Raw genomic sequence first — 13,407 nt, forward strand, 5'->3', positions numbered from 1 at the left:
TTACCATGGTAAAAGGAGGTAATGGACAGAACTACAATGCTCAGGGCAAAGACGGCTTGCATATCATCAAGTATAAACAGAGCAATTGAGAAACAGCGACAAAAGGACCAATGGATTTGGACATCAATCAATACTCATCTTCATTTTCTAGTCTCTAGGTGTCATTTGAGACATGAGGATTTTTTATTTTTACTGATAGACATCAATAATACAAACCAAAAAATTAGAAATAGAACAATAATATTTTCAGGAAATCAAGGTAAAGAAATATTAATAACAATTCAAGTTTAAGTGGTTGATTTGATAATCACTATACCTATAGTTTTCCCCATGCCTATAGTTACAAAACATTCAACAAAGTACCCTGAACTGTCCCTGTGCTCAAAACTAACAAATGATACTAACCAAGCCCCCAAAAAGTTTAATATTACCTTGTATTTTATCTCTTATCATATTTATTTATAATTTGACTCTTTTTCCTTTCCTTAAAAATACCCTTTTAAAGACAATTAAATTAGTATTTAGTCCCAAGAACCAAATCTTCCAGTTCCAGGTACATTACCACTGACAGCAATAAAATCTTGAAAAGCTCAAAGGAGAAGAACTGCAGATTAGCTTTGGTGCACAATAGACCTCATGGAACTGAAGTAATTAAAGTTTTTAGATAAGATGAAATACCCTAATAATGAAAAGCTTAATGTAAAGCTTTATCATTTGTCATGCACTAGTACATGCAGCCTATAATTAACCACATCCCACATGAGAAATTATACTTTCACAGCAGCTTTTGCACAACTCTGTAAATTGTAAAGCTTTAAAAAAAAATCACAAATCTTGTTAAGAATGCAGTGAGGCCCCATATTATGTGAGTTTTACTCACTTTGGTTCCACTTGTCTCTGGGGATGAGGCAATGATATTTAAATCAATAAAAATGCAGAGATGTTAGGCTTTTTAAAGAGCAATGAAATTTACAATGATTCATGAAATAAAGGAAGGGGACTAGTTTCTTACTAGTTTCCCTAATAAAACCTCCAAATCACAATGTTTCATAATTAAAAGAAGGGACTAAAGTGATGTTGCTGTAATATTTAAGGTAGAACAATTTTTAAAGGCCATAGTATTTTATTAGATATAGGGTCTGGTCTCACGGTCCAAGACATGGCATTTTATACTCAAAGTAGTCATCTATCTCAAATTTGTTTAGACAAAATCCCTCTTTAAGTATTTTCTAATAACCACTAGATTTTTTTTTATGAATAGTAAGAAATCTATACCTCATATAATCATAATTTGTAAATACTTTAGAAGTAACAGTTTGAGAACCCAAATAAGCATTCTTGAGCAAACAATGGCAAAAATATACATAATCCAAAAGCCTGAAATGAATTACACCGGGTACTTAAAAGTTATAATCTACACCTAGATCTTATGATCTAGCTGCAGAATCCCAAACCATAAGCCTATCTATTTTTAAAGGCCATCAAGACTCAAATGTGGCAACATTGATTTTACTCAGACTATCATCATTAAAATATATTCAAGTGCCCTTCTACAGAAGGAAAAGTCTGGAAGCATTGAGAAGTTTCTTAATAACTTCTTAATAACTTAGTAAGGGTGGGATAATAATAATCCTACCCTTCCCAACCCCCAAAGTGAAAGTAACATACTCCAGTTCATTGGGTTCTTTGTAAAATTTAAAAAAATAAGGAAGATAAAAGGCCAAGCTCAGTGCTTGGCACACAGGAAACCTTTTTTAGCAGTAAGACTACTTTAGCTGTTGTATCTTCAGTGTGTCAAAGGTCAAGGATATAATCATACCCAAGGCCAATCAATTCAGTGTAAAAAATATCTTCCCTGAAATGTTTAAGTAAGTACCAAATACTTAAAAATACATCAGCAAAAATATCAGAATTAATAACTCACTACCTCATTAATCCTTTACTTCTATAAGGGTCATCATAAAATTAATGGTAATTACTTAAAAAATAATATTCCTACTAACATACACAAAATAGTGCATAGAATAGTTCAATGTAAGAAGATACTGAGAAGTTATATACAGTCCTTTCCTAAATATCTTCAAAGCTTCTTTGAAAAAAATGTGGAATCATGATAGACTAAGTAACTTGGAAGCCATTTTCACCCACAAGGAACCAAATAAAGGATACTACCAAAAATTACCCTGTAGTATTCAAAAGAAGTAAAAAAAAACTAAACTCAAACCAAACAAATCCTAACACACATATACACAAACTTCCACAAACTGGAGATTCTCCCATTTGAGGAATCTAATATGTCTACTCAAGCTTGGGGGTGAGAACCAGAGAGAAAAGAATAAATACAACCAGCAAGCAATTGGTAAAAATCACCTAGGACATACTTGCTCACTCAGTTCTATTTTCTTCTACTAATGCTCTATTCCCAGGGTTCTGCCCTAGACCTTCACCTTTCAGAGAAAGAAAACAATATTCCCAAGATGCTCAATAAAACACACAAAAAGAATAAAGGAGTACTGCCCTGGGTAAACATAACTGCAACACTTTTCTATCATCTACATACTAAATCACTCCATAATCTGCATTGCATTTCCTGCTTTCTTTTAAGGTCTAGACCCGCGTTTCCAGCTACTGAATGGGGATCTCCATGTATACGTCCAACAGACACCTCAATCCGCCCAAAGCAAAAAAGTATGGCTCACAACCTTTCATTTCTGACCCTTCAACCTTTATCTGGTACTGAATTTCTTCTCTCAGGGAATATGCTTTAACTTATCTATAAAACCTCCACCAAGCTTTAAAAAATTTGGGGTCTTCTCAGTATCTTTCTTCAGAAACACAGCCAATCTCAACCTCATCCAATTGTTCCTGCTTTCCCAATTTTCAATATTCCCAATTCCTTCTTATCCATTCTCAATGCCACTATTTAATTTAATCTAATTCTCTAATTTATAACTTCATCATTGCTCATTTCAAGGCTGTACTAGCATTCTACATGGTCTGCCCAAGGTTTCCTCTGACTAATCTTCCTTGTGGTAGAATTAAATGCTTCTAATGTTTCTCCTGCTTCAAAACCCTTCATGGCTTATCAAATCCTTCGACTTCCATGAGTACATGGAATGAAGTCCACACTGCTTCTATCTGGTACTGAAAACCCTTCACAATCTGGAAAGTAAGCTGCTTCTGCCCCTTGCCCCACTAAACATGAACCTGTCACATCAAAACCTGTCATGTTCCCTCATTCTTTCATACCTCCAGTCACACAATTTGTTATGTCTGAAATGTACCTCCCACTTTTACTCTAAGAACCTGCTATAATAAAAACAGCCTTGGATGTCGGATTGTTAAATTTGGGGGAAGAAGGTGGAGGGAGCAGAAATAGAAAAGGCCAAATACAAATACCAACTTTTTAAATAAAATTTAAAAGGCTTCTATACAAATATAAAAATATATATAATGGCCTCTACTCTGTTAAGATCGCATTTTTTTTTTCACTGTCTGACCACATGAACTATTTTAGTATACAAATGGGTAATACATAACTGCTCTTTAAGAAACTATATTTTATTGTCAAAACTGCACCTTATTGTCACCTTTGGATAGAATCAAAAATACCTACAATCAATTTGATAATCTTAAAGAACAGATCAATTTTGATGAGCTATTTCCTCAAACTTCAATATAAGTTTGAGAAATCCTATATAATCAAATAACTTTATCTTTAACAAATGTGAAAAACATCTGACTAAAATACCTGTGAGAAAATATTCTACTTATTCATTATGGCAGATTTGTAAAAGCAAACACAGCTGTGAAACCTATAAAAAAGATGAAATGTGACCAGTAAATATTAGCATAAGCTACTTCAGCAGGTCCACTTACACTAAACATGTGATTTGCCGTTTTAAATGCCTACATGCCAAACTCCTTAACATAAATATGATTACTATATAAGGGTGATCAAGAAGATCTCTTTAGAAATAAATTTTAAAACTATTCAAGATGCTCACAAGTCAAATCTCTAATAATACTCTAAAATAATAAACAATGTATATTCTCCAATCAGGAGCTGGAGATCAAGAAGAATCAGTCATAATACTTTATACTTAGTAATAATTATATCAAAATACTATGTAGATCAAGTATTACTTACTATTAAAAATTTACTACATACAAAGCACAGCTCAGGGCAAACCAACTTTGATTTTTAATAAATAACAGTCTGATAAAGTTCGCATCTTCAGAAATATAAACAGTTAAAATACGAAGTATAAAAATGAGTTAATTCTTTTAAAATCCACAATAAATAAAGTTTCAAGGATACTGATCTGTCTGTGGTCTTCGAAAGTTCTCTGGAAGATTGGCCTCATAGAGTAGTCTTGCTTTAGTATTTCCCATATCTTGCATGCACTAAAATAAAAAGAAAAACCAAGTATTTTCATTAGTCATACGAATATTAAAAAGTAATTACTATATACACATAGATATACATATATATACAAATATATATAAATACCAAGTAACATTTATTATTTCCAATATATATTCCTCTCAGAAAAATAAATTAAATCACAACTATGAAATTAATTCCTTGAGTTCAAAGTAGAATAGTTTTAATTCACACTTACTCAACTTATGTGGACCCACAGTTTTCTAATGTCTTTTTCTGTGAAAACAATATCATCTTTATTTATATTCACTACTTCCTAAAAGTAATTCCCTGGTAGTTCATGGCAGTTTTATTATTGTTTTAGGTATGCCATTTGAACAGCATTACCATTTCCAAGGTAACAACTCAAGATCAAATTTTGTTTTGAGTTTCAAAATACTCTTGGGTTTTCATGATTTACAATCAGGATCACAATGGAGAACAGATGAAAAAGAAATAGTGCTAACCTCGAACTCCACAGGAGTGGATTAATTTCTTTGGGGTTAATCTCTTTAAGAATCTGCTGAAAGCTATGGATCCCCTCCCTACAAACAAACAAACAAACAAACAAAAAACAGTACCCTATGACCCAAAGCTTTCCTAAAATCTATAAACCCCAAGAACAGTAACTACTCAAGAGGCATAAAATAATCTGATAATCACTTAATCCAGTTTAATTAAGTTTCAGTATCTTCTGTGAGTAAGGATTAGCCAAACAGTACTTCCTGGATAATCTATTACATTAGAAAGTAACATTTACAAACAAAACACTATTCATTTTATATGAATACATGTTACAAATGTTACAAATAAATACATGTAAAATGTTACAGAACATTTTACATCATTTACACAGAGTTTAGGTTCCTTAAAATGTTTTAATTGGTAGAAAGATCAGTCTGTGTAATTCCTTCTTTTTTCTTCTGATTTCCTAGACACACACACACATCCCTGAGAAGACAATCCAGATTTAACGGATTATCAGGTATGCACCTTGAGTTGTAGCACTTAAGAGTACACAGGCTGAGCCATCTTCCTTCAAATAAAAAATACAGTGACATGGGGCTCCTGGGTGGCTCAGTCAGTTAAGCATCTCACTCTTAATTTCAGCCCTAGTCATGATCTCAGGGTCATAAGATCAAGCTCCACATTGGGCTCCACACTCAACCTGCTTTGTCCCTCTCCCTCCCCCTGCACTTGCACATGTGTGGTCTTTCTTTCTCTTAAATAAATAAAACCTTTGAAAAAAAAAATACAGTGACCTTTTTTCCTCCCAACTGAGAGTTTTAAGATGTGCAAAATACTAATATACTCTCATTTCTTGGTATCTATTCTATCCCACCTCAACATAAATACTCAACATAAGTACTCTTTCCGAGTAAACAAGATGATAAGAAAAGGAATTAATAAGGGGCTGGGAAATATAAGGAATGGTAAACTGAAAAAGAATGAAACAGCTTTTGTTAGTTAGCTTTGGAGAGAAAACAGAAGCTAAAGTATGATAAACCCAAGGGTATATAAAGTGAGGGGGGAAAACCTGTGTAAGGCAAACTGACAATATAAAGTCAGAGGGCTCTACTATGTCAGGACACATGCTAGCATGTATACGAGCAGAGCTAATATGTAATTCTGTGTGGGGGGAGAAGAGCTTAGAAACTTTCAGTACAGCCCATCGTCTTTAAAAAAGAAAAAATGTTTTCCATCTCTAGTATTCAAGTGATGCTTTACTTTTGTATCATGGTGGGAATTTAGAAGTAAAGATGATCCAAGTTATGTAACCAAAAAGGTATTAAACATTTAGGAAGAGCTACAAGAAAAATGCCTCTTAATTTGCACAATATCTGCAATAAAGCAAAAAGTAACTCATAGAAGCTATGAAAGTAAAAACTTGAGAAGTTTCCATCAAGCAATCAAGAATACAGAGAAATTCTAACAAAAAATTTAGTAAGACTTAAAACAGTTATCTACTATGTATGCCATATCTCATTGATCCTGTTACATTTTTCTTCATATTTGATAGTCTTGCAATTGATAATTTTTTCTTTTGAGTCCATAAAATAGAGGTGCTCTTTACAGAGATATCTTATGTTCAATGAACATGATTATACACATTTTATATAAAATATTTAATGGAGGTCTTTAATATTTTGACAAAATAAAAATTATTAGGAGCAAGGCATACATGTGTATTACACCAACGTATTTACTGTTGTTCTAGGGATGTTACCCATCACAATCAGAAGAGAGAGAAAAAAAGAGGTATAAAAATCTGAAAGGGAGAAATAATGTGAAATAATGAGCCATTTTTACAGGAGTCCACTACCAAAAAGTGACTGGGTACAGGTGCACCTATGTGTGTTAGTTGGGATTAGAGGAAACAAGGATTCAGTGACATCACAGACGTATAAAGATAGTTTTGTAAGAACACTCAGATGGTTTCTAGGTTTCTAAAAAGTAGAAGATAGTAGTGTGGGAGGAAGGTCAGTGTCAACGTTTCATAACACTACAGTTAAAGGCCATATACAACAGTTATGAAAATTTATCCTATTGGCCCTGAGGAGCAAATTCTGTCTAGCATTCAGAAAAAAAATAATGAAAATATCCTAACAACTACAATGATAAGCATTAGCCTCAATACTTTACTTTCATACATAAATTATACATATATAATTGTAAATTGCATATATTAGAGAAATCCACACACACATATATGCCATTTGAAATTTCAAAAAAACCCTGCTTTAGGCATTATTTTCCTATTTTGGCAGGAAAGGAAACTGAAGCACCAAGATGTTAAGTAACAAGCCCAAGATTATTAATCTCCATGAGTATTTGACTCTTGTTAGAACCAGAATCAGCCCTTAGGAGTTTAGAGATTTCAGGCTGCATCCAATGGAACCGAAGACTATCTCCTTCAGGACATAGAAACACCAGGCTCTTGGCTTTAGAGGCTCAGTTTTCATTTTATAGACACAGAAATGAAAGCACAAAGAGGTTATATGATATATGATTTCTCTAGAGTAAGATACTGAATCAGTTACAGAGTTTAGACTAGGACCAAACTCCCTAGTCCCAATCCTTCCCACCAGGCACCAGCTAATCAACAGAAGTGTCCAGGAAATTTCACCACAAAACAGAATAACACTGTAGGTTTTGCCTCCTTTATTAAAACATCATTCCTGTTATTAAAATATTGCTTTTCTTTTAGATTCTCTCAACCAAAATGCTTTGCCAAAATGCACTTCTAGAGGAGAATTTTAGTTGCTTTTTTTGGGCAACTTATGATTCAGTTTTCCAGAGCTGAGATGAGTGGACAGGTTGCAAATAAGTGGGGGAGGGAGATGATAAAGGGAATACCCTACTTTTTAAAGAAAAAGTTAAGTTTTATATTTTTTATTATTTTTAACTATAATGAGACTTAAGTTATCGGTAATGAGCCGCTACTTCAACTACCATCTAGCTTCCTGGAAATCAAGTCAGACCCTAATACTATGCACAATTCTGAAAAACTTCTAATTTCCAAACCTATTTTCACTTCTCCAAAAGGGGGGAATACTTATAAGGATATCAAATATACTATCAAAAATTTTTAAATTTACCAATTTTCAAAATTCTTTGGCTTTAAAGAAGCATGTAATGCTGTCAGTAAATTTTTTTTCTCTTTCTCTCACACTTCAAACATGAAAAAGGGAGGAAGAGGACTCTTAATTACTTAAATTTATTACTTAATTTAATTTAATTACTTAATTAATTTAATTACTTAAATTAATTACTTAAAATTTCTACTGTTTATTTTAAAATATTTTTAAATAGGTATTTACTTAATAAACTATAGTTCATCTCAAAATGAGATTTTTAAAAAAACAGTGAAACATTAGGTGAGCGGAATGTATACTGAAATTCTTGACAAGGAAATGATAATAAAAATTCAATATGCATTTTTACTTGAAGAAAAATATATACTTATATTGAAGAGTAAGTGAAATTGTACTTCACTGTTTTGATAAATGCCAATTAGGTAGTACATACTTTAAAATTAGTGTTATTGTTCATTTTCAAATTCAATCTGTCCTCATTTTAAACACTGTATGTTCCTAGAAAGATCAATTTTATATCGTACTTTTTGCTTGAAACACCTTCATCCAAAATCAGCACCATTGTAATTGCAAAGAGAGGCTTCACCTGAAAATGGTATAATAAATCACACTTAAGGATCTCAAAACCTACTATTAAAAGTATTTTGTCCTTGTCGATCCATAATCTGTGTGTTTTTAGTTTCTCCACATAATCCAATATATAAAACAACCCATGCCCAAAGACTCACATATCGCCTGAGATTCAATTTCAAAAGTTAACTATTTGAACTAGAGTACCGAGAAACACCTACAGGCTAACATAGTTCCTTCACAATCTAACGCAGATAAAACATTTCTATTTCTGGAACGTTCTACGAAAACATTTCACCCAATCCTAGTTTTGGCACTAAAAACAATAAAACCTATATGCTAAATGAGTTCTAAGTTTTTAATATTTTAAAGAGACTCAAGTGAACTGGGGTTGTCAATTTGAAGTTTAAATTTAAATTGAAACTTTAAACTTTAAAATTTAAAGTTTACATTTACTTATGGGATTTGTACAATTTAATAAACTAAAACATACAAAAACTGGTGACAGATAGTAATGGCTACACTTGCTACTACACATACAGAGATCTCAAATCACTATGCTGTACACCTGAAATTAATGTAACATTATATATCAACTGTATTTCAATTTAAAAAAAATAAAAATAAACGAAAAAAAGTAAAAAATGTCACAAAAAGTGGGAAAAGATAAAAAGAAAATAGGCAGGATCAGTGAGTAGGCAAACAAATGTAACAGGAATCACTGTTTCATGTCAATGGGGGCATTTCCAATGAAAAAACTAATAATTAAGCAGCACACAAAATCAGCTTTAGTGAGAAAAGAGCCTTGAAATAGATGTAAAGATAAGAGGTAACAGGAACAGATAGAAACAAAATGTGCCTAAGTTTAAGTCTCTCTCAATATCAGGAAATAACTTTAAATGCCAAGATAAATGACGGATCACCTAAAGTTCCAAGTTAGTAAGAATAAAATTTATCAAACTAGCCCCCCCACCAGCGCCTTTCTTTAGTCTTCCAAAATCTTGGAAAGCAGAGTTCTTTGTGGACTCCAACTAAGTGATATAATTACTTCAGGGTATAACTTCTACCTGTGTTAGCTCAACTAAAACTACAGTCTAGTCTAGGTTCAGTGGCTATGTTTAAGAACTATGGCTCCTTGGACCTCCCCTCTCTGTCATCTTGTGCACTCTCTCTTTTCTCAGTACCTACCTCCTATCTGTTCCATAATGTTTCCTGCATTTTCTCTCTCAGACACTAAGTAGTGCCTGGTCAACAGCCATTTATAGTTAAGCTAGAATTCATATTAATGTATTATTTCAGGAAACTACCTGTACAGTTTTCGAAATTTTTTGTGTGTACTGACTTGACCTTTGGAGTTTACTGGCTATTTTAAAAAATGGAGTAGGTGGGAAAAAGAATAGCAGCTACAAAATAAAGGACTGAGATCACTAATTGCTGCTGTAAACGATTAAGTTATAATGTGGCAATTAGACCTTCTAAATTCCCAATGGCAAAAATGTAAAATACTAAAATAATCAATAGAATCTTACATGTTAGTATGTAATAGAAAGGTGCTACATGTCTACACTAAATCTGGAGGAAGAAAGATAAAACTATATAAATCAAAATTCTTCTACCCAATTTTCTGAGGAATAGATGTGTGAGGGAATCTCACCTACAAGGTCAAAGACTATTGTGTAAGGATATGAAAACAGCTAAAAATATATACTACATATATGTTTGTATATATGCACAAAATACTTCAGGAAAAGTATACAAGAAACTAATAAATATGGTTGTTTCTGTGGAGGAAAACTGGATGTCTGAGGGATAGAGATGGGAGGAAGACTATTCACTTTGCACCTTTTGTACCCTTTGAAGTTTGTGCCATGTCCATGTATTTCTCATTTCCCCAAAACAATAAGATAATTAAGAGAGGCGTATTAATCCTGCATTGTATCTGAACAATACTCTCCAGAGGAAGCTTAGCTACCATATTCAAGCAGCATGTGAATCAGAACAAGGAGACTTCCTCCTCACTGGTATCCTCCACTCCTACTAGGAGAACACAGTGTTCTAGTGATCAAAGAGGTAATGAATCAAATCGAATTAATATATTTTTAAAAATTCCATCCAAGTATATCTTACACTCAAAATACAAAGTATAAATACGGCATTTATAACATCTTTTCCCAGCATGGTCATCTTCTTAAAAAAACAACTGTTGCAGAAGTTACATCACTGAATGTATCTGTTTTTCCTTCTTAAAATTTCAACAAATTTATTTTTATGTGGATGAGGGAATACTACTTATTCTACTATTTTCTATTCATTAAAATTTTTAGAACACAAAGATAAGATTGTCAAACTGCCTTACCTGAGGGTATATATTTTTTAAATGTTAATGAAAAAGAGAAAATGAGTATTTGTAGTCCCTGGACAAATTCTTCATGTCAGTGACTCACCTCTACTACCACTTGAAATTTTCCAGAATAGTTCTCTATCTTCCTCTCAAAAGCCACCAGGATTTCTTGCATAGGAGCAAGCTTTTCAGGACTGGTTTCAAGATCTTTTGGATTCCAGCTGCTGGAAAAGAAGGGCCACTGTTTTTGGTCTCAGGAACTCTTTGTAAATATTTAATACAGAGTCCATTCCTTCAGTTTTCATAAAATTGTGTTCTTGGGGAATTATTCTCTTTCTGTTTTAATTGTTATTTTAAAAAACAAAATAAGTAAACCACGCATATTTAAAAATTAAAAATCCTAAATGATGATCTGGAATTAGAGGTACCAGTTCTATTTTTCACAATTTTTAGATATTCTCAGAAACTGATTTATCTGTTGCAGCATTTGCTAGTTGTTACAAATTCAGAGAACGTATCTTTTAAAATAGTAAAATTAAACACTATTACAACAAAGTTGGAAAAGCTTTACTTCACACTCTTTTGTAATCTGTATTTACTATGAAATCCATGCCATTTGAAGTCTAGGAATAAACCACTACTTTCATCCTAGGTGCTTAAGGCTCATCTCAGGAGTCATCCTGGACTCCCCCCTCTTCTGTCAGAAAGCTTAGTGATTGTAACTCTTTAATATTTGTTATAACCTCCCCCTGGTAATCAAACCCTACTGCCGCCACTTTAGTTCCAGATCTAGTCACCCACTGCTTAGGCCATTGCAGGAACAAGACTGTCAGAATTAGGTTCTTAAAAGGAACATAACACTAAATACCACTCTTCAACTTATAACATTTAAGACAACATTCCCTGTTCTGTCCCTATCCCCACCAACCCCATCACTGATAGGATCAAGACCAAACCAATCCCCCATTGCAACTTTCACCTTCATCTCCTGTGACACATAACTGCACCCAATACTCTGGTCACAGAAAACTACCTCTTTCTCAAATGCGACATGCTTTCTTCATCTTTCTGCTTAGAAGGCCCTGTGTACACTGTATTGTGCTTCTAGAAATTCATAAGCAAATAAAGGTCACTATAAAAATAGTAATGAGACATCCTTAAAATATATTGAGAACTTACCATAGCACTAGATACTGGTGATTTCTTTCTTTCTTTCTTTCTTTCTTTTTTTTTTTTAAAGATAACGGAGCCACTACGAAGTAACTTCCTGAAGATTACCCAAACATTTAGTTAACAAAGCCAAAACTGGAATCCAGGTCTACAAAGTCCCAGCCTTTCACTACACCTGCTATCCTCTACCATTCTTACATTCACGCAAAGCAGGGAAGAGCAGTGACCACACCTCTAAAATATTATATGCAATGAAATTAATAATCATGTTTCCAGATGATCTACTCATACAGGTATCCATTCATTGCCACATAACAACTTCCTACCAAATACAGCACTCTATATGGAGATAAAAGTTTTCGTCTTCAATAGTTTAGTATTCCTTTAGTTGAACTCTCTCAGTTCCATCTAGATTAGGCAGTACAGATGAAGAGAGTTAAATGAACAAAGACTTCCACTAAGTAATATCTTACCATTTTGTTCACTGCTTTGACTCAAGAGCTATAGTCAGTTACTAGTAAAAGAGAATTCTAAAAACGATCACTGACTTTTCAACCTTAAAAACAATTTAAAAATCAAGAGGAAAATAAAGGGCATAATCTTACACCTTCACATTCAGAATACATGCAACTTTTTCTCAGATGGATTGCTTAAAAATGCAAATGTCTTACTGAACTTCACAGATTAAATTTCATTAGACAGTATCACATGTCTTTCCTCACCTCACTCTGCATATATAGGCAATACATAAACCCAACACTACAAGCAGCTCCTTGATCTGATCTTCTTTGAGGACAAGTCAATGATCCTGGCAAGGAGTTGGCAGAAGCTGAATCTCAATCACCTTTAAAAGTTTGTACATTTGGCCATGATTTGAGAAATTTTGTCTGCCTGATAGAATTCATAATGAGTACTCCTTCCACAAAATAAGCAAGAAGTTATATGACTGCGGGTTTTCTTGAATAAATGTGTACCAAGAATTGTGTGCTGAAAGCTTATGTCCCTGGTTCTATTAAGCACTATGAAAATTTATCTAAGGGTCAAAACCTTGAGAGAGTAAATAATATTCTAACACATACAGGTCAGATGTGGTTAAATCATGGAGCTCTTCAAATTAACCTTTCTTAAATGAAATTTTATTCTACAAAATACTGCTTGTCAGGAATTCTTTAATAGCGGTGATAGTTTTCAAAGCTCCCAAAAGCTTCTCACAAAAAAAAAAAAAAAAAAAAAATAGAATCACTAAATAGAAAAACCAAAACCCCATGGTCAATATTTACAACAAAAATTTTTGGCGATCAAGT

The 13,407-nt window shown here is 33.1% G+C and overlaps 1 protein-coding gene across 4 annotated transcripts in view; it reads right to left on the minus strand.

Moving 5' to 3' along the window:
* The window catches only part of SMAP1 (small ArfGAP 1), a 185,645-nt gene that overhangs the window by 118,029 nt on the left and 54,209 nt on the right, over positions 1-13,407 (minus strand). For 2 of the 4 annotated variants that reach the window (XM_032864421.1, XM_032864422.1), the window contains exon 3: positions 4,322-4,407. In XM_032864421.1, the coding sequence (XP_032720312.1) occupies positions 4,322-4,407 (86 nt within the window). Of the gene's footprint in view, positions 1-4,321; positions 4,408-4,893; positions 4,972-11,036; positions 11,158-13,407 lie in introns of those variants that run through there. The other 2 variants (XM_032864423.1, XM_032864424.1) reach the window with 2 other exon arrangements.

This window comes from Lontra canadensis, unplaced genomic scaffold (genome assembly GCF_010015895.1).
Source record: "Lontra canadensis isolate GAN:19392208 unplaced genomic scaffold, GSC_riverotter_1.0 scaffold27, whole genome shotgun sequence".
Classification (NCBI taxonomy): Eukaryota; Metazoa; Chordata; class Mammalia; order Carnivora; family Mustelidae; genus Lontra; species Lontra canadensis.